The following is a 27,924-nucleotide window of genomic DNA, read 5'->3' on the forward strand; positions in this document are numbered from 1 at the left end:
ATGGTAATTAATCATAGAAAAAATGTATAAAAGGGACATTTTTTCAATTTCTTATCACTCTTATTAACTACATAAAATAAAGAAATATCAAGCCAAGGCAAGAAATAATTATAAAAACCTAGTTATGAACTATATGCAAAGGACGAGTTTTACAGAATTTCATAGAGCGAAGTAAATAACAATAATTAGTAAATTTAATCTTAAAACCTATACATGTTACATTCGTGAAATGAGGGCTAAATTTGGTTTAGTCTTTAAAAACATTGGCGCGTGAATGTGAACGAAGAGTGTGAGGGTGAAGTTGACGCGACTTGAATCCACGAGACGCAACGTAAACGAAGAAGAAGGGTTTTAGCCAAACCTCACCATTACCTTCCCGCGCTGAGTGAGGGTTTAAGCTCACTCACTCACTCACTGAGTCACCTCAAATTCTTAATTTCCAATGGAAGAAGAAATGGCGATGGACACTTCTCCGAATCCCGGTGATAGTTTCTTCGACCCTCGGAATCTCTCTTCGCGACAGCAGTTCCGCAGATATGGGTATCGTATTTCATTCTCTCGATTCAAACCAGTGTCACTCTCTGATTAACGAATTCTTAACTTCAATCTTCGTTTATCACATTTAAACAAATTGCCGTATGTTTTACTTTTACTTCGGAGGCGCCGGGGTTTTGTTCAATTAGGGTTTATGCCTCTCACCAATCGAGCAGGTTTAAGTTGAGTTTTTCAGTTAGAAAAAAAAGGGGCAAAATGTTCAAAGCAACAGTTCGTGTCGAAAGTTTTTTCGAATCTGAACACTTGATATAATTTTAATTATTTTGGGTTTTTCTGGGCAAGTTTCTCTGTAACGACTTCTAGGAGAGAAAGGGAAAAAAAAGGAAATGTACTTCTCCATAAGTTAAAATTCGTTATGCGTACAGTAATATGTAGCTCTCTCATCGAACTTTTTCTAAAGTTTTGCATTTAAACTTGTTGATAGACTAATTTTAGCCTATAGACAAGTTTGTCCAAACATTGGGAAAGCCAAACAGTGAGTGTTGAAGGATTGACTGGAGGAAAGCTTATAATGACGCTCTGATAGTTTCTTGAGTTGTTAAATTCGCCTACATTTGTCATGGTTTCATCTTTTGAGTTATCGAACTGCATTTTGTGTATTGTGGAGGGTTGGTGTGTTAGATGTTATATGGAACCACCGAATGTTTTTTGGAATATAGAATGCATTATATAAACTATATGATTTTTTTTTTTCAAAGTAGTGGCTATTCAACTACAGCTCCTTTGGGGCTGACCACCCTTTAAAACACTGAGAGAACATCGTGATTTGATCTATTGCTTCATCTTTACGTCTTCTGTAGCTGCAAAATGTTGTCCTGCTTGGATTTTAATAGTATTCTGTAAACTTGTGTCAATTTTTTATAATGCAACTTTGCAGGAAGAGGCACTCAACTTCAGGTGCTTCAATCCCACTGGACAACTCGGCTTCCAAGTTGAGTGAAACTGGGTTGTTATATGATGGCCAAAGCATCCATAGTCCTACTAATGCAGCACTTGTTCTTGAAAATATTAAACAAGAGGTTGAGAGTTATGATGCTGAATACTTGGAAGAGAAGACACCATATTCCACTAGGAGGAGGTTGTCCACTGGCGTTCCTGGTGTCCCTGGTATGGATGCTGGTTTTGATTCTGTTCGCTACTCATTAAAGGCTTGTAAGACAGAGGGTGACACATTGGGAGATGGTGCGGACACAATATTTACTTTGTTTGCATCTCTGCTTGATTCTTCGTTACAAGGTAATGCAAGTATGTTTTTATTTATGTACCCTAGTACCCGGAAAAAGTTATTTCATTCATCTTCATTTTCTCATTCTGTAAATGTGGATACAAAATTATCGATTTGAAGCTTGAAATTGCAAATAAGGGAGCCTTTTTCTTATCTTTTGCTCTTATTTGTTTGGAATCTGCTGGAGCATAATGGCTGATATTATAAGATGAACACTATTTCTTTCTCTGTTATAATTTAAACTCTGTATTATTAACAAAGTAAAAGTAAAGCTTGTCTGTTTATTTCCTGGGCATTTTAGTTGCTCCCATTTCTCTCAGGAGAAGAATGGATCTTGTTGATGCAAATGCAATTTTTTTGTCATCATTCTATACCAAAAAAAGTAGAAAGAAATCGTGTAATTTTTATTGTATTTTTTTTTACAGGACTGATGCCTATTGCTGATTTGATACTGAGAGTCGAGAATGCATGTCGAAATGTTTCAGAGTCTATAAGGTTTGTTTGCTACTAGACAACATAAATATTTGCATATGAAGTTGTATATCACAAACACTCAACATAGATATTTTTACTTAATTTCTACATGCTTGCTTATATTTATATATATATATATATATATATATATATATATATATATATATATATATATATATATATATAATTTAGGAATTATGTTAGTTTTTACTTCCTGATGATGTCTAGGACTGGTTAGGAACTGTTTTGCGGTATCTATCTTTACGTATTTTGTTTTATGATGCTGCCAACTTATTACTGTAAATTGTGACATTTTTAGTATATAGAGACATAATAAAAAAACTATGAATATACTATGAACTTAATGTTGTTAAATAACTTTTATGGGGTGCGACCATAGTGCTATAGCAAAGTGTTTTTCAACCCCTCTACTATAGGTAATTTGTGAAGAGAGGCCCAGTACAGCTGTGCCATAGGCCATAATGACATGCTTATTAGTTGAAAATTTGTCCTTCTGCCATATTCCACCATTGATAGCCTTGCACAATGTGCACATATTGGACATTTTTGGGAGATGTTTAAATAAGAAAAATATTTTTCTATGCATAAAGTTACCATTGTTCCTTTGCAAGATTGGAATTTTTTCTGTTTGTAAATTTGAGATGAACATAGGGTATAGATATAGAAATATGTTGCTTCCAGAAACTAGGATATTAACTGTTATTATTCGCGTATTAGAGGTATTGTTGATTCTATTTTGTAGCTGTATTTGAAAACATGGATGATATTCAGTAATATTGGATTTTTTTTGTTTTTGTTAAGTTGAAGTGTAAACTCATTATTTACTTATTAATGAGGAGGTTTGTTGTAATTGATGCATGCCTCTCTGGTTAGCTGTCTCGGCTGTTTTAGAAGGACTCTTATTCTCACTCTGAATGTGTTTCTCTTTCTTTCCCTAATGAATTTTTAAATACAAATATTGTTGGAAATTCCATGTCAACTTGAGATATGATCAAATTATAGTATATAATTAGGTGTTATCCTTAGCTTACAAGCCAGTTTTGTGAGGTTTGGCTAGGTTTTAAAGTTCACTTTCTAAGATAATATCAAAACGTATCTCGGCAAAATTTATCATTTTATATGCTATTTTATTACCCACAAATATTTAGTCTCATGCTCACAATGTTGATTCTCGCAGCAGAAAGTGTTGGAAATCCCATTTTGACTAGATATATGACTAAATTATAATATGAGCAGATTTATAAGCTGGTTTTGTAAGGGTGAGTTAAACTTAAAGTTCAATTATTAAGAAATATGAATGAAAAATGAGAATTAAATTGAACTTTTAAACTATACTGAATAGTGTATAGACCAGAGAAGTATAGTACGAGTACTTAATTGCAAAACAACTTTGATTATAATATTATTGTGGCCTTTCTATTGTAGGTATGGTTTGAATGTAAGGCATCGTGTTGTTGAAGACAAGTTGATGAGGCAGAAGGCTCAACTTTTACTTGACGAGGCGGCAACATGGTCTCTCTTGTGGTTCCTCTATGGGAAAGGAAATATATTTCAACCCATATATTTTTGGGATTTTAAGTATCTATTGTGTCTCTAACTTATATTGTGTTTTCACTTTTGGTTATTCAAATCTATTTCCTTATATTAGTTAGTTCATTCACTGACGTTCTTCTTTTTGTCTGAATCAACTCGTTCAATGATTAGGCTTTGCATTTGATTATGATAATTTTGAATTTAAAATATAAGGAAAACTCAATGTGGTATTTAATGATATCTTCATCTCAATCTGTCATATAATTTGCATTTTGGGAGAGAGTCTATTCTATTTATCACTAGCTCACTATGAACTAGATAAAGAATTCCAAAGTTTTCTCCAAAGGAAATAATTCCACCCATATATATATATATATAAATAGTCTGTGAGTTCCTTCAAATACTTGCTATATTGTTATAGGAGATACGTGAAATTGAGTGGCTCTACCGCTATTGTTCATTTTCCCACATGTTAATAGCGGCCTTTTTTCTTTGTTTTTTTTTTCTTTTTTCTTATAGTTTGTTTATATTTCAGTGACTGAAGAACTATCTAAAGATCAAATACTGGTAATACGTGTGTGATTCTACTTTATTTAACCGCCTAAATGAAACAATCTAGGAATGGGCTTATTGAAATCTGCTAACTTATCACAGGTGTCGGGAACCTCACATGTGGTGGCTTGTGAGTTTGTTGTGGAGGATCATACAGCTCAATTATGCCTTCGCATAGTCCAGTGGTTAGAAGGTTTAGCTTCTAAAGCACTTGACTTGGAAGCGAAGGTAGCTTTTGGATATTTCTGCATGGAATTTTGCTTTTTTCACTAATATTATTTTTATTTTCAATTTAGTTGGACACACTAACAACGGAATTTTTTTTACACTATCATGTAATCATGGACTATCATATAATTGGAAATTCTTGACTTTTGTGATGATTATTTTAAAAAACCATATGTATTGTTAATTTCTTATTGGTCAACAGATATTTTTACTATAATGTTGTATCAAAATTGAACTCTTGTACTTTTTTAAATGATTCCTATTTATAAAAATGTGATCATCCATAGTAATGTATGATGCTATTTTTGATAAAAAAAAAGTTAGGTAGTGAACAAGGAAGGATAATTTGGGAGAGGTGACGATATTATGTCAAGAAACTATGTGTTCACCTGATTGGATAGTGAAACCCTTGAAAATGCAAGTATTCCACTTCATGCAAATGCACTAAAGAATTATTAGTTAAATAACACACGTCCCCATAAATAAAACATTGCTTCCCTGTATTTGTGAAGAAATACAACTGTTCATAAACTATGGTTGTTAGAGTAATTTTGGAGATTCTGGGATATAGTTAGATTATAATACACAAGTGGATTCAAATTTCACTTATCAACTGATTTTGTGAGGTTGAGTTAGGCCTAAAACTTACACTTTCTTAGATGTTATTAGGACCTATTTTAGCAAGGTTTGTTAGTCATATTGTGTGGACAATCCATAAATGTTTAGATGTTATTACGTTGCTACCAGACAATCCATAAATATTTATTTTCATGTGAGATGTTCAGTTCTTGACATGGTAGAATGTGTTGAAGATCCAACATTGATTAGATATATGACCAAATTATAGTACATAAGTAGGTAAACCTTTCGTGAGTTTTAGTTATGTCTAAAATCCACACTTTCTAAGAGTTATCATTGGCTCACTATTGTTAATTAAACTAAATGTTCAATGATATGGCAGACAGTACTTATTGTCAAAAAGAAAAGAAAAATTAATCATGGCTCAACTTATGGTTAGTATAGAATTGGAAATCATTTTGTTTTTTTATTAGGTATATGACAAAAACCACCTTTTGATACACTGTTAGTTTGTAGCTTTTGTTGGAAGTCCACCTTTCAAGTGAAAGTCAACTATCTCTATTTAATAGTTTATATTGTTTTACTTTATTTGCATAAATATCATTGTTTGATTAAACATTAACTGTTTTGGATTCTTCCTATATTCATGCAGGTGCGTGGATCTCATGTGGGTAGTTATCTCCCTAACTGTGGAGTTTGGCATCATACTCAGCGTTACCTGAAGAAAGGAACTCTTGACATGAATGTTGTTCATCACTTGGACTTTGATGCCCCAACTCGTGAAAATGCTAATCTTTTACCTGATGACAAGGTATTGGACAATCGCTGCTTGCAATTCTTTTGCACCTTTAATTTGGTTGTGTCTATGATCTATATTAATGGATATGCTAATTTATTTGTCTTGTATGTTATTAGCTTTTGACCGTTCCTACTGAAATTTAATTGCTCTTATGCTCATTGTTGGTTCATAAACAAATTATCTTTCTTAAGCAATATGCATTCCATATTTTTGATAACTGTACTGAGTACTTAAAACTCAGCAAACTTGTGCTAGGTTCGGGTAGTATCTGTTATATTGCAATAATTGGTAATACATGGATTTTTAATTTGTTCATTTAGTTATGCTGTGGTGAACAGACAGTGGTGGTCTGATAACAATGCTCTTGATTCAAACTTGATTTTGAATGATAAAATTCACTGAGTTGTTGTACTTAGCAGATGTGTGTGTGTACACACACACATATATATATGTTTAATAGCTTTTTTGGTTTGTTATGTTGATTTTTTCAATGCGTCCCAATATTTTGAAAGTTCCTAGTTTAAAAGGTGAGTCAAAGTAAACCCTTCCGTCAAATTTATGGTGATGGTGTTATTATAGTGGCATGTGACATTCGGTGCTTGTGGCACATGCCATTTCCTTATGATAGAATATTCTGTTTTATACTTTTATAGGTTGTAATTTCCTAATTATTGATGATGACATAGAATAGTGAGGGTGTGTGCACTCTCCTAGTTGGTTAGTTCACAATGTAGTATGCCAATGATGTTTTGTTTGTTTTGATATAGAAACAAGATGAATCTCTTCTAGAAGATGTGTGGACTCTTTTAAGGGCTGGAAGGCTAGAAGAGGCTTGTGGACTTTGCCGGTCTGCTGGACAGGTAACCATAACTTTTACCCTGATAAGTTTATGGACTTCATTAGTCTATGCTTCACATATTAGCATCTTGTTATTTTGGCAGCCATGGAGAGCTTCTTCTCTTTACCCATTTGGAGGCTTGAACCAGTTTCCTTCTGTTGAAGTTCTGGTCAAGAATGGTAAAAATAGAACTTTGCAAGCTGTTGAATTTGAAAGTGGTATTGGTCATCAGTGGCATCTTTGGAAATGGGCTTCATATTGTGCATCAGAGGTAGGGTTCTGTGTTTGCACTGATGAAACAATCTTCTTTGTTTTTTTATTGATGTTTGTGCTACCTGTGTTTTGATACTTTCCTCCCCAGATTTTCTCTTAAAAGTTTGATTATTGAAAATAGAATTTGTTATGCCTAATGTGCTCTCTTAGGTAAATCTTGTATATCTTTTCCTAAAAAGTTCGTAGGACCTGATTGGAATTTCATGACATCATAAGGCCTTATTGATAGAGTATGATATCCTTTAATTCTATATAGCATTTGATGCATCATTTCAGAAGGTAATGTATTGTATGAGATAATAGGATGATATTTTATTATGATGATTATAGAAACATTGGACAGGACAATAATTATTTTTTTATAAAATTACTTTTACCTTTTTTATTAAAAGACAAAAATACTTTTACTTAAAGTATACGAATTGAGTTTTGTGATTTTGCTTAGAAATAGACCGTGGACATTCAATAATAATAAAAAATTATACTTTGGATACTGATATTCACAATTAAAAAAAATATAGATCCCGTAGTTAATGACAGCCTGGCTGGTTTTAGGGGATATTATTAAATCACGCTGAATATGTAGCCAAACAATCCTTTGTTGTACAATAACTTTTTGGCAATGAATGGCATACGAGTGTATAAAATATCTTCAAAATAAACTTTCTTCCCTCCCTTTTTTCACGCTTTTTTTCTGTGCTGTCAACTTTTTAGATTTTAGGTTCTTTTTACCAGTTCATGAAGTTATTTGATTTTAAGACATTTTCAAACTATTTTTCGTTCATTGAAAATGAAAACCTCCTAATTGCACTTTTGTTTTCCAGAAAATAGCAGAGCAAGGAGGGAAATGTGAAGCAGCTGTATATGCAGCCCAGTGTAGCAACCTTAAACGGATGCTTCCACTCTGCAATGACTGGGAGGTCTCTCTCTCTCTCTCTCTCTTAAAATTGTTTTGGAAGTTTTTTGTTCTTTCATCCATAGATATGGAGAATATGCATTCTAGGAGCATACTGGCATGCAAAGACATCGTCATGGGACTGAAAACGAGCTAGTTAGCTGTAGTTAGCTGTAACAGTTCATTAAACTGGTGTTTAGTGCTTTAACGTAGTTGTCAACCCCATATAGTGGTATGTAGTAATTGAACCCTAAGATGCTTTAGTAGGATAGTAGAAAGTGGGATGCTACTGTTGCAAATACGATAGAGAAAAGACATATAACACATATAAATGCTAAACAAGCAGTATATTCTAAATTTGAAGACATGTTTGAAAGAATAAGAGGTACTGGACAATAATCATGAGAGGTGGTGAATTCTTACAGAAGTGTTCTAACAAGAGCCTCTTCTAACAAATATTCCTTAAATCACTTGATGACTGTTTTGAGGAGCAGTCTTGATAGTCATAATGTTCCAATAAAAATTTGAGGAAGATGAGGGACAAGCAGGAACACAAAATTTAGACTGATTTGATTCTCATTGGTCTACATCTAGTTCAATCCAACCATTTTGAGATGAATTGTTTTATTATTCTTGAAATTCAACAGTTACATGAACTCAACAACAAATAATATGCAACACACATGAGGATGTGATCTCTTTTGAAACCCTGTCAAGAAAAGACTAAGTGCAGAATATATAGTATGTAATTGTAAACTTCACCTTTAAACCGGTTTGAGTGAAATATGTCTACATGGTAGACATAGTTAATCCTTGAATTATAGATTCTAATTCTAATGTGTTTCACTCCCATCTGAATCTGAAGAACTGTTTTGTTTATTAGTTTTTTCCATTGTACTATCATTGTTGGAAGCCTTATTTACAGTGTGACACCTAACGTTGCAGTCAGCATGCTGGGCAATGGCAAAGTCTTGGCTAGATGTGCAAGTGGACTTGGAAATCACTCGCTCACAGCCAGGCGGAGTTGATCAACTTAGAACATTTGGAGATGTAATTGATGGAAGCCCTGGACGTGCCGATGGTTCTTTTGAGCCTTCTAATGGACCTGAAAATTGGCCAATTCAAGTTTTGAATCAACAACCTCGACAGCTCTCATCTCTTCTTCAAAAACTTCATTCTGGGTAGTTGTGTAATTCCTTTTGCTTTGTAATCTTTGTTATGGTTATATGTTACAATTGGTTCTTTTTCCGTTCTAGGGAAATGATCCATGAGTCTGTTACTAGACAATGCAAGGAGCAACAGCGTCAAATTCAGGTATTTTTTCCATTTTTTAAACTTTCATATTGAAACATTTTATAATTTTATATCATTTCTACTATCATAAGAAAAGGAAATAAGGGGAATGCAAACTTTGGTTTTCTAATTCCAACTATATGTAAATCTGTGGCTGCTGATTAGAAGATATAGAGCCTTTTACACAAAGGATGATCTTTAGCTTTCTTTTTAATTTTAATTACATTGAAGAAACTCGATAGTGCAGACAGAACAATTTTACTTTTTTAATTCTCTTTAACTTACTGTATATTTTTCTTTACTGATGTCCTGAGGGTATATTGCTTCACAGATGACTTTAATGCTAGGGGACATACCACGGGTACTAGACCTTATATGGTCATGGATAGCTCCTACTGAAGATAATCAGAATGTATTTAGGTAAGTGTTATTACTGCTCTTCATGCCATCTTGTTCTGCTTGCTGTATGGGAAAAACTAATAGACTTCCCTACAATCTTACGCTTTGCCATTCTTCTCAGCCAAGCCTCCTTACCTCTGAAATATTGGGATCATGCTTTCATTACTGCAGTTTATCTCATTAATAGATTACCATCTGCATCTTTGAATTCTTCTGTACCCATATACATTGTCGTTTTAGTATCTGTTTTTCATTTAATACACTACCCCTGGGTTGGATCACACTGACCTGAGGCTTCTTCCTCACGACAAAGCATGGGTCTGCTGTTGGACAATGCCATTTTGCAGTGTCCAAAGCAACCACAACGAGCTGCCTTGGAAAACCCAATTCATACTGCCATCTTACAGGAGCCTATGAAATTACACTGCCGATGGCAGACCTGTGATTGAGCAAGTGTATTTTAGGAGGAAGTAGTTGGGCCCCAGCAGGATGGGCCTGCGTAAGGGTAGTTTATTTTATAAACTGTAAATATGTTAATGGGGATACTGTTGACCAAAATATTTTATGCACTCTCACAGGCCGTGTGGAGATCCTCAAATGATACGATTTGGTGCACATCTGGTTCTTGTGCTTCGATATTTATTAGCTGAGGAAATGAAGGACACCTTCAAGGACAAGATTCTAAGTGTTGGTGATAATATTTTGCACTTGTAAGTAATTTTGTGTAATCTTTCTGCCCTTTTTCTCTCAAATAATATTAGATGGAAGATGGCCATATTTTGACATTACCTTAGCGTTCCTGCTTGTTGCATGACTTCCTGGTCGGTGACTTTAAACATAGTTTTAAGTATAATTGAAGCAGGAAAACATTGTGTTGAGTGAAAATTTGCTTTGCTATATTCATTTATTGGAATGGAAAAACATTAGGTATGCCCTATTTCTCTTTTCAAAGGAGCATGAAGAGTTGGTGGGAATATATGCTTCTCAGCTTGCATGTCACCGTTGCATTGATCTCTTTGTACACATGATGGAGCTTAGGCTGCACAGCAGGTAATTTGGACTCATTCCTTGTTACCCATTCTGTGTTTTTTTTTCTTTTTTGCATTAATCATGTCACCATGTCTGTTGTTAATCTAACTTCTTTTTTTGTTGATGTGGTTGTATTATAATATATGTTCTTATATACTTCATGGTGATTCTGTCAACTGAACATGAAAGTTGATAACTGGCAAGTATGGACATTCATGATTTTAGACATCATATTTATCTATTTTTTGAAGTAATTGTAGACAAAGGGTTCATTAGAAGGGAAAAGAAGTACAAAGAAAGAGGGTTGAAGATATTTTTCTAAAGCAGAAAAAAGCAACAGTGAAGAACATTTAGTCAAAACGCAAACCTGTCCTTTTCATCATACTTAAATGAAACCACTTAAATAAAGCCGTGAGTTGTAACCTCGATACGACTATTGAAACAAGCCTGTAACATAAAAGAGGTGACGAAAAAAATTGCTGAATAAGTACATCACAATCCAAATACACCGAACACCAGTAATCAATTGTGCCTGTAAAATGTTTGTAATCCTAATATTCTATGAAGGAAGAAAGTTAACATGCTTGGAAGAATGTAGGGGTGAAGTAGTTAGTCTTGGCTAATAGTTGGTTAGCTAGATAAACAAATAGGGGGAAATTTGGGAGGGAGGTTATTCAGGGAATTGTGTTAAGTGAACTAAGCAAGCGAACAATTGTGTTAGAGGAATCTTTTGTATTAGAGCAAAGATCTTTCTCCTTTTTAAGTTAATTTTCAGTCAAGCATTAAAATTGTTTTTCCCCACTATTTCCTTGTTGGTTCCTAACAACTACGATGTATATTTTAATTAAACAGTGTACATGTCAAATACAAGATATTCCTTTCTGCTATGGAATATTTACCATTTTCTTCTCTGAATGATTCCAAGGGAAATTTTGAAGACATTATTGAGAGGTATGTAAGCTGTTGGTGTAGAATCTAATCTTTTATGTACATAGGAAGCTATTCCTTTTCATAATATATTCATTTGGAACAGAATTTTATTGAGATCCCGAGAGATCAAGGTTGGCAAATACGATAACTTGTCAGATGTTGCAGAACAACACAGACTGCAGAGTCTTCAGAAAGCTAAAGTTATCCAATGGCTTTGCTTTACGCCACCATCAACAATTACAAATGTCAAAGATGTCAGTAAAAAGCTTCTTCTTCGAGCACTGGTTCATAGGTAAATAATGCATCTACTAAATGTCTCATCATATGAGATTTTTCTGACAAACTGCATTTGTGAAAGTTAAGCAATTGAAATTAGTGAAACTTGTGAATGATGTTTGATCTTTCACCTCCAGTTTCTAAAAAGATGTTAGCAATATCTTGTGCCAATTCTTATTTTGTACTTAACACTTGAACCCACCTAGTGAGAATAATGCCTTTGTATTATGTTAATTTTCAAGATTTATTAAAAGAATCTGATCTTTCCTGTCCTCCTGTCGGCTGTTTTTGTATATAACTTGTATGTCATAGAATTTTTAATCCTTCCCCGCATTATTTGCTCTGCAATTTAGTTTTACCCCTCCATCTGAATTTTGCAACCCTTTTCGTCCCTCTGTAGCAACATGCTCTTCAGGGAGTTTGCTTTGATTTCTATGTGGAGAGTGCCAGCAATGCCGATAGGTGCCCACACAGTACTTGGCTTTCTTGCTGAACCCTTAAAACAGCTTGCTGAAACTCTTGAGACCTCTGAGGATTATAATGTTTTTGAGGACCTGAGGGAGTTCCAAGACTGGGTATGCTGAACTAAGCTTTCATAGTTTAAGTTTTGGAACGTTAATCCCATAATTTCTGACTTGACTATAGCACTTAACATTTAAATTTTTCCTGCATTCAACTAGCGTGAGTATTACTCTTGTGATGCAACCTACCGGAATTGGCTTAAAATTGAAGTGGAGAATGCAGAGGTTCCTGTCACTGAACTATCACTGGAGGAAAAGGAAAGGTCCATTTCAGCTGCCAAGGAAACACTGAATGCATCCCTTTCACTCCTTCAAAGTGAGTTAGTTCACAACCTTGTTAAAAAATCTGATATTTTAGCAATATATTGATTGTGAAAGTTCTGTTCCTGTTTCAAAATTATTTAGTACATTGACATTTTAATAGACTTGTAATTGTCCTTTATGTAGGAAACGAAACACCTTGGTTGGTTTCAACTGATCGTATGTATGAATCAGTTGAACCAGTTTTCCTTGAACTTCATGCAACAGCAATGCTCTGCCTGCCATCTGGAGAGTGTTTGTGTCCAGATGCTACTGTTTGTACTACACTTACGAGTGCTCTCTACTCTTCAGCTGGTGATGAGGTCGTCTTAAATCGACAATTAATGGTATGTTTTTTCAACCATTGACAGCTTAAGCCAGCAAATATACTGTTGTTTCTTGAACCATTTATTCCTGTTTGAATGCTTAAGTCAACAAATATACCGTTGTTTCTTGAACCATTTATTTCAAAAGACAAGTTACATGCTTTGCCCCTGTATTTTCTGGGAATCTTTAAGTAGGTACATATATGATTTAAGATGTGTAATGAGCCCTATAATTTAAAAGTAAATGCTTGTTTCAAGAGCAGAAAATAAATACTTAAGAGTAAATCATTTAATTCAAAGATTTTCTTGGATACAAAAATTAAATTTGCTTAGTATGTGTCTAATTGGTGAATGGTGTACCTTGCAATGATAACTGTTGTATGGACTGGCGTTATCAAGCTTCCATTGTTCTCTTGGATAACTGGCTTTTCCATGTTTACGATCTATTACTTAAGATTGAAACTGTAAAATAATTCTAGAGGGCTTAATTGATCCCTCTCACAATCTTCTATTTATAAGAATAAATTAATACACAAGTACATGATAAATAGGGTAACCCTAGACACAATATAATCATGATAAATAGGGTAATCCTAGACACAATATAATCATGATAAATAGGGTAACCCTTGACACACTATAATGATGATAAAATAGGATAAATATCCTAACACTATTAATTTTGCAGGTGAATGTTTCCATATCTTCAAGGGATAGTTATTGCGTTGATGTTGTTCTTCACTGCATAGCTATTACTGGTGATGGACTTGAATCACATGAGCTCAATGATGGTGGTATTCTTGGCACCATCCTGGCTTCTGGTTTCAAAGGTAGAAATTTTATTAAATAATGGCTAGCTTTCATGAAGTAGAAGGTGTTACCTGTCATTAAAATCCCTCCCATATCTTGATATCATACAGTAATTAAGGGAGTTTTCCAAATAAATATGCAAAGACATTTAAGTTATATTAATCTATTGATCTTCAGTTGTGGAGTTGTTATCTTAAAGTTGGGTTAACGCTTTGCGATTTCTCATATTTTTATTCACTTCATTCCTTTTTAAGTGTAATTATTGCTCACAAATTTAGAAATTTAATTAATATCCTTATTTATATGATATTATCAACTCAATTTCTTAATATGCCTATTTTAATTCATATATCATTTCTCTTATTAAACATAGCTTTTATTGGTGCATTGAAATTGAAATTGAAATATTCAAAGCGTGTGGGTAAATAGTTAATAACATGTACAATGGTGGCTTGTATTTGGTCTGGTTTTAATTTTGGATTTGTCTATAATTTATTGTTTTTTATGATAAGTGCGTGATGGTTATTTGAAGCAATAGATTAGCGTTTGCCAGCTGTAGTTAGTTATTCTAGCTGTCTTATCTGTTACAGGAGGTTACAGAAAACTGCTTTGTCTCTACTATCAATACTTGAAAATTTTGTTGAGTGGTTCTGAAAATAAAATCAAATAAGAGAACCTTCTTCTCTTTCAATTTTCAGTTTCTCTAAACTGTTCAGAGTGTAAAATAACTAATAAAAATATAATTGAAAAAATAGTGGTTAATATTATCTAGGACTTTAAAACCACATAGAAATATGATTTTTTTTCTTCCGAAACCTTAATTGAAAAGTAACAGTAGCGTTTTGGTTGGGAACCCCTTCATGTGACTTCTAAATTTTGTTGTCCTAATAAAACTGACTTTATGTAATTCAGTTCACACCTAGAATTTGGAATTGTTAAGAATTATTAAACCATGTCTTGGTCTGATCTATTGTTTATATCAAGAGCCAGTCCATAACATGGTATGAAGCCTTTTTGTTGACCAGATAATCAGTAGCATGGCTTCGCTGTTACTTCCATTCTACACTGTTGACTTAACTCACAAAGAATGGTACACTGGGTCTTTGTTTCCATGTTCCAAGCCTAAGAAGCTGTTCCGTGAAAGGTTTTGTAAGAAATATAAAATCCATTCTTGGGATAAACTGCCTAAACACCTATAGGCTTGCTTTCAGGATTAGGCGGTCATTCAGAGAAATTTCAAATATAAGTGTTTTATGATTTGAAATTTATTGTTATATTTGTTTCTTCCATGGAATATAATACTGGATCATACCATTTTTAAGCTTGAGTTACAATCAGAGACCTGGGACAAATGGGTAGAAGATCCTCTAACTTATTTCCTTGTCATAGGTGAGCTTCCTCGGTTTCAAGCTGGAGTTACAATGGAAATATCCCGTTTGGATGCTTGGTATTCTGACAAAGATGGCACCTTAGAGTGTCCGGCAACCTACATAGTGAAAGGACTTTGTCGTAGGTGCTGCCTTCCAGAAGTCATTCTTCGTTGCATGCAAGTAAGTCAACAGATTGTACTGACATATTTACATTTTTTGTGGATGTAACCTGTTAAAAACTCAAACTGTTGAGAATTTTTCCAATGGGAGTTCGTTGAATCACTCAGGAGTAATTAATCAAATGGGTATCATTAATTAGTTGAGTAGTCAATTGTTTCTAAATAAAATATGTTCACAATGATTTGTTTTTTTTTTTTAATTTTTTTGGAATTTTCAGAGTTTTATTATTTTCAACTTCTGTCTTACCAACAGGTCTCTGTTTCTCTAATGGGGTCGGGAGTCTTACCTGACTGTCATGATACTTTGATAGAGCTGGTTGGCAGTCCGGAAACTGACTTTCTTCACTTGTTTAGTCAACAACAATTACAGGCAAGATTATAGTTTCGTGTTTCTCAAAGAAACATTAGGCTCTATGCTTTAAACTTCATCCTTCGTCTATTAGCCTATTTTATGTTTGCGCGGAGTCATGAGACTAGTTATATGGTTTTCATTATTGGCTATACTGTAGCGCACAGAAGTAACTGAGGGAGACAGACAAGTCATTTTTTGCTATTTTTTTAATGTTACTGAGACGCCCATTTTGATATTAAAAGTATGAAAAAAAATGAAATTGAATTCTAGCTCATAGAACTTGTTATGAAGATGTTCTTTCAAAAAGACCTAATGACTTTTCGTCAATTTCATTATCGCAAAGTGCCATAAGTTGCTTAGCAATAACGACATACACCTAGTTTTCCATTCCGTATATTTCTATCTAGATATGTAAGTCATTGAGCCACTGGTTTATATGTACATGAAAAATATTAGAGCTGGTATGTTAGTTGCAACTAAAAATAGTTCTTATTTTGTCAATTTAAGCCTGAATGGATGTTTTGATCTTTTCACTTGTAGGAGTTTTTATTGTTCGAGAGGGAATACTCAATCTGTAAAATGGAAATTACAGAGGAATGATTTCTGTGTCCTCTTGAGCTGAGCTTTGTTCGGTACTTTTTCTGGAGCTACAAATTTTTAAAGGATGAACTGCCCTATAAACGCTTACACTTTCTTTATGTAGTTATTAATTTGCTTTTGGAAGAAAGAGCGAGGATGAAAGTGTCTGGTGCTGATTGCACAAAGTGGCCGAACTCGAACCTGCTGCAATTGTATGCCTTCGCTGTTACCATTATTCAGTATCTCAGGTTCGAGACTCGGGGTATTCCCCGAAATGCAAAATTGTTGAATAAAGTGTATCGGGAATTTTGCTTTTAGCCCTGTTCTTAAATTGTTAAAAAAGATCCTTGTATATAATTTGTATTATTTAAATCAGGCTTTTTTTTTTATATATATCATCATTGTTCTCCTTTCCGCATTGCTTGGTTGTCTTTTATTTGCTTAATATCATGAAAGAGAAAAAAAAAGAAGGGGAAAAGGTCATTTGAATTGATATTAAGTTTCTTACAAAATAACAATGGTTCTCTTTATATGGAGGAAGAAAAGGAATAAAGCTGTGAAACATCAGATGATAAACAGCCTGTAACAAATCTAATACAATACTGAAACCTTTTGCAAACTTACGCTGTGTTTGTTTCAAGTTGTGTATTATATTATTCACAGTGATTGAGAGGTGAGTGAATGTTTCGTATGTATCCATTCATGATAAATAGTAATGATTTTTTGACATACCTAAATATTTTACATTTGATATTATTTTTACTTTTTTTTAAATAATACAAAAGTTTGTACTTTTTTGATCATTTTATTTGTAATTTATGTCAAATGAATGTAAAAGTGTATCATGATATTATTAATCTTTGAGAAATGAGAGTTGATTTGTGGAGATGGTCTAAAATTGGCTTCTTCTGCATATGGTGGGGCGTTGTGTCTCTCTTATAATGATTCAATTTGTTCACTTGAATGGATTTGAGGGAGAATGATTGAATGAATTTGAGAGGATTTGAATGTAACTTTTGTTGTTTATTTGAGTTAATTTTGGAGGTAAGTGAGAGTGAATTTGGAAGTAAAGTTTGTGAGAATTAGTATAGAATTTGATTGATGTGACAGATTAAAAAAAAAAGATTTCGTAGATGCAAAAAATAATTCTTCTCCATGCCTTCTAAATCAATTTATTTAGATTTTAATTGATCTTTTGAAAACTTGTAATTTTAAATTAATTACATAGATTAAAACTATTCTTTAATTTAATCACGCATATTTTATTTTAATAGTAATAAATTTTATTTTAAATTGATTATAAAATTAATATCTTTAAAAATTTTCATAAATAATAACCTTTGTTTTTTTTAAAAGTTACTCAAATAAAGTTAATAGAACATTATTATATCAAATGGACGAAAATTAAATTTTTAATTGATTGTTTTATGTCTGATGTCAGAAGTTCCTTGGACTTTTTAGAGAATGAATTGTGGGAGTTTTTTTAAGAAGAAAAAAAAAGAAAAATTAAATATTGAAAATTAAAATAAAAGAAAATTATATCTTTAAAATTTTTCATAAGTAATAACCTCTATTTAAAAAAAAGAGTTACTCAGTAAAGTTAATAGAACATTATTTCATCAAATGGATGAAAATTTAATTTTTAATTGATTTTTTTAGGTATGATATCAGAAGTTCCTTGGACTTTTTAGAGAACGAATTGTGGGAGAGTTTTGTTTAAAGCAGAAAAAAAAGAAAAATTAAATATTGAAAATTAAAATAAGAGAAAAATAATTAATTAAAAAAAATTTGAGATTACATTTTAATTACTTTAAAATGTAAAAAAATGTAAAGAAAAGATTTAACGATGATTTTTTTTATTGTTGTAATATTATTTTTTTAATATAAATTAGAATAAAATTTGTTATCAAAATGATAATTCGTAAAAGATAATAAATTCGAAATAAAATATAATTTTAAAATTTTATAACTTTATTATAATAATTGTTGTTATTATTATTGATTATAAGTATGTTTTATAATAATATTTTTAATTTTTGAAAAAATAATAATACCAAATTTAATATCAAATTATATTTAAAAAAATTATAAAGTATTTTTATTTTATTCTTTCTCTTAAAATAATGAGAATTTAAATTCAATGTTTTTAATTAATTATTTTAAATTACTTTTCCATTATTTTAATTTTAATTTTTTTCTCTATATTTAGAAAAATAAAAAATAGTAAAAAAATATAAAAAATAAGATAGCTTCATTTGGAAAAATAATATATCCATGGGTCTAATTGATAAGATAATATTCTAAAAAATATATTCAAATAATTTTTTTTTTAAAAAAAGAGATTATTTTGAGAGAAAAAAAATCATAAAAAATATTAATATTTGTTTTAGATAAAATAGTAATATATTTTTTTAGGCCAATGTTTATGGCGGAAGGGACAAACTTACAAACTCAACACAAATGGAATCGAAGGAACATTTGATGTTGTGTGCGACACTGCTCGTCTCTCTCTCTCTCTATTTCTATATCTACATATGTTGTGTTGAGTTGAAGCGTTTTAACTCAACTCAACACAGCACTTTTGACTCTCTCTCTCTCCTTCGTTGTTTTTGTTTTTGGCTAATTTCTAGGGTTTTGCTGTCTTTACTATTCCCATCAAAATTGTGCTCCCACAGCATGGGGGTCTCCTTCAAGGTCTCCAAGACCGGCACTAGGTTTCGCCCCAAGTCAATTCCCCAACCGCACGAAGCCGCATCGGACAATTCCAAGTCCCAGGTAAGATCACCAATACGCAACCGTAATTGGATTCGATATTCCTACAAACAATCATAAATTGAGTTCGGGGTCTCTCGATTAATTCACAAATTTGTTTGCTGTTCGACATGTTTTTCTTAATCTTTTTTGGGTGTTGTTGTAATCTACAAGTAAAATTGAAGAGTAGTTCCACACTGTGGAACTGAGGTTTGAATTCCCCTTCGGCAGGTGTCTAACTACATTAAATGTGCCTAACTCAACTGATTTTTTTTGGTTCCGAACCAATAATTCAAACAAATTTGGGCCGGATGATAATACCTATGGAAGAAATAGAAAAACAACATTTATTTATTATCAAAGTTTATTGAAGTTTCATCCAGTGTTATTTTTCGTTTCACTGATATTATTACTCCCAAAAGTAATGAAGATGTAGTTGCGCTAGGGAATTTATGGGGAGGAGGTTAGATGTGAAAATCATTGTCTACTAACAAACTAAATTCTTCTGTTTTATCGCCACTGTATGGATACAATGTAGAAAAGTAAATAAGTTGCATCATTTGATTGGATTGGCTAATGCCACACAACCATACAACTAATACGTGACTATTCTTCTGATTTCCAGCTTTGGGGATTGCATCTAAGGGAGCTAGGCTAATAATATGTGAAATTTGAAAATGTCGAGTTTTCTGGATTTAATTTTTTCACTGAATTGGTAGATTTTCTATTCTTTTAAAGGATGTATAACCCTGGATTATGTTGCAATATCCTGACCTAGAATCTGTAGTTTGACTTATAAGTTTAGTTTAAAAATCAATTTAAACAATGGAATTTGTTAAAACTTTGTTTTCTTGATTTCCTTAACTATATTTATACAGAGTGGTCTTGTTGAGGCTGGGGAAAAGATTGCTCAGATTCCACAGTCATCTTCATCTGAAACTCTTTCATTAGCAGGTCAGCCATCAAGTATATAGCTCACTTTTGTATAAATCCTGAGTTTTGTGGTGTTTACTTAGTTACTTGTTTTGACAGAGAGGGAAGCTTCTTTCACATTGAACCTGTTTGCAGATGGTTATTCTATTGGGAAACCTTCTGAGGTTTGTTTAAAACAACAATTAATATTTTGCTATAATTTAAGGAATGACAACAATGTGATAGAATCGTGGAATTTGACCTTGTATGCATTCTTATGAAGTTAACTACTTTGAGAATTTTCAGAATGATGCAGCAAATCAAACAAAATATCAAGATTTTCCAAAGTTGTTACATCCCTATGATAGGTCATCTGAAAGTCTTTTCTTGGTAATTATCTCGGAACCATGTAATTTCTTATTCTTTCAGTTTTAAATTTTAAATTCTAATGCTGACAATCATTGAGTGTGACAATCAACACTTTCAGCATATGTATAGTAAGCATTTCCAATCACTGAGTGGGGCATTCACCACTCTGTATTTATTTAAAATATGCATCACTGTATGCTTGTATCAAAATTCTCATGCTAGACTTTAAGATTCTTGGCTTGATTCAATCAATTTTTAATGACATCATAATTGAGTTTCATAATTTGAGTTTAGTGGCACCGGATTTGATATTTGTTTGACTGTCTTCACCTTCTTTACTCGGCACCTAAATATGGAAAGCATCATTATCAATCTTGATATTGGCTGACCCCAAAAACACTATAATGGGATAGCACAAAGATGACTGCTATTTGAAATATTTCTTATACATAATCTATACTGTTATTATAGAAACAAAATTAGGAGCTGATCCTATGTAATCAGGAATATCTATATTATATATGTATTATTAGAAACATTTTTATTTATTTCTTTACTACATCTTTCTTATTAGAGGATATAAAATCTCTTCTATTTATTGATTGATTCATTTTCTCAATATAAATAAAGCACCCATGCTGTGTCCAAAACACACGGTTTCAGTTCAATGTTTCTCTCTTCCTTAGAGTTTGACATATACTATACACATAATTACATGTATAATGCAGATAAAGTACTCTGAAATCAGCTCATTTATAATTATTGGTAAAAAATCTTGCATTTATTAAGCAAAACGTCCAAGTAAATTACAAAGAGCAAAAGCCACGGGGATTTGGTGGTCTCCAGCATGGTTGAGCTGATAGAAGGCATGTTTGGTTGGGAAGAGAAAGGGAGAACTGATGAATTTTTGTTTTTTCTGTGGAAATGATAGGGGATTAGGGATTTTTCTTTTGGGCCTAACCAAGGCTCGATGTCATTTTTACTCTAAAAAAGCCCAAAGAAGATACTGCAACAGGGACCAAATTGGGTTTTGTTACCCATAAACCTTACACCTCTATCATGCATTACAAACCTTACACCGCTATTCAGCTCCAGCAGCAAAAACACGATGGAGTCTTTGTTAATTCCTGGTGCTGCTTACGTGATATTAATAACTCTGACTGGAAATAGAAGTAGAACCAGACATTTGCTGTTGTCTGAGACCTTTCCTTGTGTAGCTTCACATTCTGTGGCTTATCCAACAGATTATGTTTTTTGTAATTTTGTTATCAATTTCAGTTGTATGTTTGTGTTGAGAATTTCTTGTACATACATTCCTTTTTATATTTATATATATAATGATGTATTTGCAGGCCATCGAGTCAGGTCACTTACCTGGGGATATTCTTGATGATATACCTGCCAAATATCTAGATGGAGCACTAATATGTGAGGTAAGCCTTTTTATTTTTTAGATGCTTTGCTTTCAAAGTTAACATTTAGAGTTTATTTTACTTTCTTATGCAAATTTATTAAAGGGACATGAATTTTCTTCTGTACTTTAGTTTGGTTAATTGGTTCTGTTGTTCATATGGATATCATGTCTTATACTTTTCTTTATATTGATTATAGACAATATAAAGAGCTTCTTATGTGTTCCAATATGTAGTTTTACAATTTTTTCCCACTTCACTAGTTGTTTCTTCGCATTTTTCAATTGCTATATAATATAAATTTTGATGATGCTCATTTTTTTTATAAGATTGATCTTTAAATCTATCCTGTCACTCTCCAGGTGCATGATTATCGAAGATGCTCTTTTGAAAAAGGGAGTAGTGTGTCTGCAGAAGGTTCTCCTACTGTTAGCAAAGTATGCCTCAAGATGTCCCTAGAAAATATTGTTAAGGACATTCCATCAATTACTGACAAGTCTTGGACATATGGTGATCTGATGGTAAGTATGATTCATCATTCATGATGACCAATTCCTATAATTTTTTCATTGATCTCACTTAGCTGTGTTCACATTGATGATAGGAAGTTGAATCAAAGATACTGAAATCATTACAACCAAGACTTCATCTAGACCCTATTCCAAAGTTAGATCGGCTGTGTGAAAGTCCACTTCCTGCAAAGGTATACTGAAGTTATTTTTGCCCCTTTATGAATGTAGTTCAGTGTTATGGGCATCTTAATAGTCCTGAAGTTAATGTTACAGCTCAATTTGCCAAGAAAGCGATTAAGGAATATGCCAGAGTTTGCTGTTACTTCTACCAATAAAATTCATGGGAAGAAAGTATGCATAGATAGAGTGCAAGAAGCTTCAATTAGCAGGTTAGGCGATTTGGGAAACACATCTTCCAATGCTATTGTACAGCAGACCCATGAAAATCCATCCATGCAAAATCTTACTCCGAATATTGCCATGGCCTTGAGACCTAAGAATTTTATACCTGATTCTTCCATCCCTAACTTTCCGATGATGTCCCATCAACAAAGATATGCAATGGCAGTTGGAACTACAAGAAGTTTGCAGGAGCAGGGACCAGTTCCTTCTATTAATTCATCCGGGGCTTCTCCTTCTGCACAAGATGTCATGATTTCATATGCTGATCATGCAAACTCAAGTGCTTCTCTTCATGGAAAAAGGGATCAAGATGGACAAGCGTCACCTTTACCCAATATTGCAAAAAGAATGAGGCCTACGGCTGCTGTTGTTGAAGCAATGCAGCATCAGCAAATAGGTTCACATGTTGAATCTCTTCAAGGAACAGATATGAATTGGCAGAATACATTGCAACAACAAGCTTTGGCCAGAGGTATTCAGTATGGAAGTGGTGGCATTCAAAAGTTTCCTCAGCAAGTTTTTGAAGGGGGGATGAACCAAGAGATGGGGCCAGTTTCCTTTACTTCTGGTCAGCAGGGCATGAGATTGGTTGCAAAGGAAGAACAGTTTGAAATTGACAAAGTAGATAGTGCAGAGACAAACCGCAATAGGAGTGAGATTGAAATAGAAACAAACATATTAGATCCACAACAGTTACGGCTTCAGCAACGATTGCCACAGCATGCATTCATGAGACCCAATTTTCCGCAGGCAGCCTGGAACCTGGGTCAGCATATAGAGAAAGACACAAAAAAAGATGATCAGCATCAGAAAAGGAAATCAGTTCAGAGTCCTCGGTTATCGACTGGAGCGTTACCTCACTCCCCATTATCTTCAAAATCAGGTGAATTTTCCAATGGTGCAATGGGACCAAGTTTTGGACCATCTTCAATGGCTGCTGTGGGAACAGTACAGAAAGACAAGACTGCAATGGTCTCTGTTCCTACTACTGTTGGAACTCCATCTAGTGATTCTACACAAAGACAGCAGCAACAGGCACAACTAGCTGCAAAACGAAAATCTAATTCCCTTCCTAAGACTCCAGCCATGAATGGAGTTGGCTCTCCTGCTAGTGTTGGTACAACCAGTGTCCCACTGAATGCAAATAGCCCCTCAGTTGTGACATCGAGTTTGGTTGATCAAGGCCTTCAAAATATGCTTGAACGATTCTCTAAAATTGAAATGGTGACAATGAGGTATTCTGTTTTGAATTTTAAACTGCATCCCGATGTCTTTTATATTCCACATATTTATTCTTAGAAAAATAATGCAAATATTCTGTGATTGCGTAGCTTCGACCAATATTTAATCTGTTATCTTAGTTTTTATTTTCTCTAATAATCTGATTTATTTTAATGGATTAGCCTTTGCTCTTTATTTGAAACAAATGTTGATGTCATGTTTCGTGTTGTGTTCTTACAATTATGGTGCGGACTTCTTCAGGCATCAACTTAACTTTAAGAAGAACAGGGTCGAGGATTTTCAGATGAAGAAGCAAAATGCATATGTAACAACACATATAGCACCACATATTGCCAATTCAACTAATAATGAGGGAGTGATAGATGATTCAATTTCTTTGTCAAAGTCACTTATAGGTGGGAGTATGAATGCGTGTAAAATGAGAATAATAACTTTATGTGTGCCTGAGCGTGTAGTTCAAGGTTTGTATCAATTTATCTACCTTCTTGGAAATATATATTTTTTCTTCCTTATTTGACATTCCATTTTTATACAGGAAATCATGTTTCTCTAGTTCCAAGGTTGCGAACTAGGATGATAATATTTGAGAAATCTGATGGTACTGTGGCTCTGTATTACGGGGATGTTGAAGACGCTGATTACCTAGCTGCAGAGGATTATCTCCTCACTTTACCAAATACTGTAAGTTCCACTGTAGGCATATATATATATATATATATATATATATATATATATATATATATATATATATATATATATATAATCCTTAAAAGTAGTTTTATGAGATTGAGATAAGTCAAATTTACATTGCAAGACTATGTTAAAGCCTATCCTAGATTCATTAAAAGGGGTGACCTGCCATCTTTTTATCACATCAAAAAGTCCAACAGTGTTGGGTATATCGAAAAAAAAAAAATCTAAGTGCCAAATTGAGTATGATAGATTGCGTGAAGAAAATATAATTGAGGGACAACCCTTACCTGAAGATGGGTTTTGAGGTTTAGTTAAGCTCCATCCTTTTTCCTAACACAAACACTAAGGATGAAGTTAGATGTGTATGTTCTGCTTAAATTATTTCATATTTTAATCTATTGTTCATTTTAACCTTTTTGAAGCCTTTCAATCCAAATATTCATTTCCTACCTATTTTTTTTATCTTATATGCTCTTTCTTCACCTAGTCAAACCTTACGCATTTGAGACCTTTTGGGGAAATCTAATTTTTTGTTGATTTCTTCCCATTGCTATTTCCTTTCATTCTATTCCATGTACAAAAGGGGCATATTGTCATAATTTTGTCATATATTACTTCCTTTCATACTGGCACGGTTTATCTTGCTTCCAAATTATATATTAACTTGGATTGTACTTCTCCATTGTCATTTTGGGAGGATAGTTTTTACCGATAATGTGTTAACTCTGAACATTAAGTTAACAGTTCATTGGTCGTTGACATGAATTTGTTAATTTCTTAATGAACTTGTTAAGAGAGAGAGAGAGAAACATGAGAGCACAGGATAAATTTCGTGTATTTAGACCACAATCTATAGGTGAAAAATATAATTATAAAGTATTTAGTGATCTTATTTTAGGCTAATAAATTAAATATATAATCAATCAAATTAATTTAAGTATCCACCATTACTATGTTTACAAGATTCTAACAGAACTGTTAAAGTAGAGCAAGCATTTGATTTATGTATGGGATTTTCTGTAAGTTTATTCCTCTGATTTATATAAGGGGTTTTCTACAAGTTTATTCCTCTGATTTATATAAGGGGTTTTCTACAAGTTTATCCTCTGATTTATGTAACCTTTTTGTGAATCAGCATTCTGCGGATTTGCTTGCTCAACAGTTCTGTTCACAGGTATGTCACTCTATATAAAACATACATTCGTCAATTGGTTTTCTGAATATTTTAATCTTCCTATTGTAGATGATACGTGAAGGATATGTGAAGGAAGATGACCGGATCCAACTTAAACCAAACCTTGTTAACCTTCCATCGGGCAATCAATCTACTGCTCCTAATAATGTTGTAGTTGAAATGCAACAATATGGAGAATCCGTTCCTGGCCAGTCATCTAATGAAATTGCCAAACCAGTTTCTGGAAATAATGCATCCATAAACCTATCCCAGAATCTTGTAACAAACTCAAGGATGTTGCCACCTGGAAACCCCCAAGCCTTACAGATTTCTCAAGGACTTCTCTCTGGTGTTTCAATGTCTTCAAGACCGCAGCAACTGGACTCACAACAAACTGTACAGCATCAGCAGCAGCAGATGCAACAAAATCAACACACACTCATTCAACAGCAGAATTCCCAGTTCCAGAGATCTTCTATGATGCTTGGGACAAATCAGCTTTCACACTTAAATCCAGTCGGACAGAACTCCAACATGCCGTTAGGTAATCACATGCTCAACAAGTCTTCAGCTCTCCAGATTCAGATGTACCAGCAACAGCAGCAGCAGCAGCCACAAATGCAAAGGAAAATGGTGGGACTTGGAACCAATGTGGGAATGGGTAACTTGAGAAACAACCTAGTTGGGCTTGCACCCATGGGCAATACTATGGGGATGGGAGGTGCAAGGGGAGGAATAGGAGGAAGTGGAATCTCAGCTCCAATGACATCTATAGCGGGCATGGGAAATATGGGTCAGAACCCAATGAATCTTAGCCAGACTTCAAACATTACTAATTCCATAAGCCAACAATTCAGGTCTGGATCGCTAAATTCCACATCTGCTGAGATTTTATCCAAGCTTAGATTGGTACCGACTCGAAGTATGATGGGTTCCCCTCAGTCAAACTTAGCTGGCATCTCTGGTGCCAGACAAATGCACCCTGGTCCTGCTGGTCTTTCAATAATGGGTAGGACTAATGCAATGCAACGGCCGATGGGTCCACCAAAGATGATGGCCGGGATGAATCTTTATATGAATCAGCAGCAGCAGCAACATCAACAACCCCAACAACAGCAGTTACAACTACAACAACAGTTGCAGCAGCAGCAACAGCAAGAAACAAGTTCACAATTGCAGGCAGTTGTTTCTCCCCCACAGGTGGGATCTCCATCAATGGGAGTTCCACAGTTGAACCAACAAACACATCAGCAAGCAAGCCCTCAGCAAATCAGTCAACGAACTCCGATGAGTCCCCAAATAAGCTCAGGTGCAATTCATGCCATAAGTGCCGGTAATCCCGAAGCTTGTCCTGCCAGTCCACAGTTGAGCTCTCAGACCCTCGGCTCTGTTAGTAGTATAACAAACTCCCCCATGGATATGCAAGGTGTTAACAAGAGTAATTCTGTCAGTAATGCACAATGAAGTTACACTGCCCCTCCAACCTAGGTTGTTGAAACCTTGGAACCAAGCACATGATGTTGAATATTTGTGCATTAAAGTATGCCGGAAATTGATAATTATTTACTTATTAATAAACATAAAGCATATTGAATAAATATGCTTATGCTTTGTAACTATAGGGGGATCACATGTCTTGTGTCTGTTGTAAATAGTTTATTGTTCTTTTTTGCACCCATTGGACACATCAGTTAAAGTTTTAACGATATTTAGGCCAATATTAGCTATTTTATTCTATTTTTATAGTTTTGGTAGGATTATTCTTTAGCTATTTTATCAAGCATAGTAACAAGTTATGTTTTTTGAAAGTACATCAATAGCAAAAGCTTGTATTCGAAGCTAACGTAATCATTATTAATCACAATCACAATAACTTAATGTAAATATACACTAAAATTTCCAAATATATGAAACAAAAACTAGTAAATAGTAATGAATTTTGTATTTTTAATATTGGGGGATACAAGTGTACCCTTAGATTTTTGTAAAATTTTAGGCTTTAATGCATCCTCATAATTTCTTTCCGCACTCCTCAGACTTTTGAAATGTCCATTTTACTATCTTGAAAAGTTACTTTTGGATTCCATATTTAGGAAGTTTTTCGAAACAGACTTCTCAAAA

The 27,924-nt window shown here is 33.6% G+C and overlaps 2 protein-coding genes across 4 annotated transcripts; both read left to right on the forward strand.

Moving 5' to 3' along the window:
• Window positions 1–232: 232 nt before the first annotated feature.
• On the forward strand, window positions 233–16,729 carry LOC108347499 (nuclear pore complex protein NUP107). 2 transcript variants are annotated; one of them, XM_052868589.1, is made up of 25 exons: window positions 233–540; window positions 1,433–1,791; window positions 2,206–2,275; window positions 3,701–3,814; window positions 4,342–4,375; window positions 4,463–4,588; window positions 5,820–5,978; window positions 6,734–6,826; window positions 6,908–7,075; window positions 7,902–7,997; window positions 8,918–9,153; window positions 9,229–9,286; window positions 9,597–9,685; window positions 10,243–10,374; window positions 10,592–10,714; window positions 11,546–11,644; window positions 11,727–11,915; window positions 12,300–12,474; window positions 12,580–12,736; window positions 12,868–13,067; window positions 13,735–13,876; window positions 15,246–15,406; window positions 15,659–15,775; window positions 16,298–16,389; window positions 16,461–16,729. In XM_052868589.1, exons 1-24 carry the CDS (start codon window positions 443–445, stop codon window positions 16,355–16,357), a joined length of 3,255 nt encoding a protein of 1,084 aa, XP_052724549.1. In that variant the 5' UTR covers window positions 233–442; the 3' UTR covers window positions 16,358–16,389; window positions 16,461–16,729. The 2 variants fall into 2 exon arrangements, with proteins under 2 accessions (XP_052724549.1, XP_052724548.1); XM_052868588.1 differs by having other exon boundaries at window positions 16,298–16,729.
• A 2,026-nt stretch (window positions 16,730–18,755) lies between these two features.
• LOC108347422 (protein PHYTOCHROME-DEPENDENT LATE-FLOWERING) lies at window positions 18,756–27,521 on the forward strand. Of its 2 annotated transcripts, XM_017586647.2 has the most exons (12): window positions 18,756–19,111; window positions 19,966–20,041; window positions 20,120–20,184; window positions 20,306–20,389; window positions 21,721–21,801; window positions 22,143–22,301; window positions 22,385–22,483; window positions 22,566–23,929; window positions 24,177–24,397; window positions 24,472–24,617; window positions 25,765–25,803; window positions 25,873–27,521. In XM_017586647.2, the coding sequence occupies exons 1-12, from the start codon at window positions 18,797–18,799 to the stop codon at window positions 27,265–27,267; spliced, it is 4,044 nt and encodes a 1,347-aa protein (XP_017442136.1). In that variant the 5' UTR covers window positions 18,756–18,796; the 3' UTR covers window positions 27,268–27,521. The 2 variants fall into 2 exon arrangements, with proteins under 2 accessions (XP_017442136.1, XP_052724221.1); XM_052868261.1 differs by lacking the exon at window positions 20,306–20,389 and having other exon boundaries at window positions 18,770–19,111.
• The last annotated feature ends 403 nt before the right edge of the window (window positions 27,522–27,924 follow it).

This window comes from Vigna angularis, chromosome 9, assembly GCF_016808095.1.
Source record: "Vigna angularis cultivar LongXiaoDou No.4 chromosome 9, ASM1680809v1, whole genome shotgun sequence".
NCBI classification, from domain to species: domain Eukaryota; kingdom Viridiplantae; phylum Streptophyta; class Magnoliopsida; order Fabales; family Fabaceae; genus Vigna; species Vigna angularis.

What these genes read in the sequence shown, in the direction of transcription:
- LOC108347499 (XM_052868588.1), top strand. Translation starts at nt 443, where the DNA reads ATGGAAGAAGAAATGGCGATGGACACTTCTCCGAATCCCGGTGATAGT. An exon ending in CACTTGACTTGGAAGCGAAG is followed by an intron (nt 4,589 to 5,819) that starts GTAGCTTTTGGA and finishes ATATTCATGCAG; the next exon opens with GTGCGTGGATCTCATGTGGG. An exon ending in GAGCTTAGGCTGCACAGCAG is followed by an intron (nt 10,715 to 11,545) that starts GTAATTTGGACT and finishes TTAATTAAACAG; the next exon opens with TGTACATGTCAAATACAAGA.
- LOC108347422 (XM_017586647.2), top strand. Translation starts at nt 18,797, where the DNA reads ATGGAATCGAAGGAACATTTGATGTTGTGTGCGACACTGCTCGTCTCT. An exon ending in CTATTGGGAAACCTTCTGAG is followed by an intron (nt 20,185 to 20,305) that starts GTTTGTTTAAAA and finishes GAGAATTTTCAG; the next exon opens with AATGATGCAGCAAATCAAAC. An exon ending in CTCAACAGTTCTGTTCACAG is followed by an intron (nt 25,804 to 25,872) that starts GTATGTCACTCT and finishes TTCCTATTGTAG; the next exon opens with ATGATACGTGAAGGATATGT.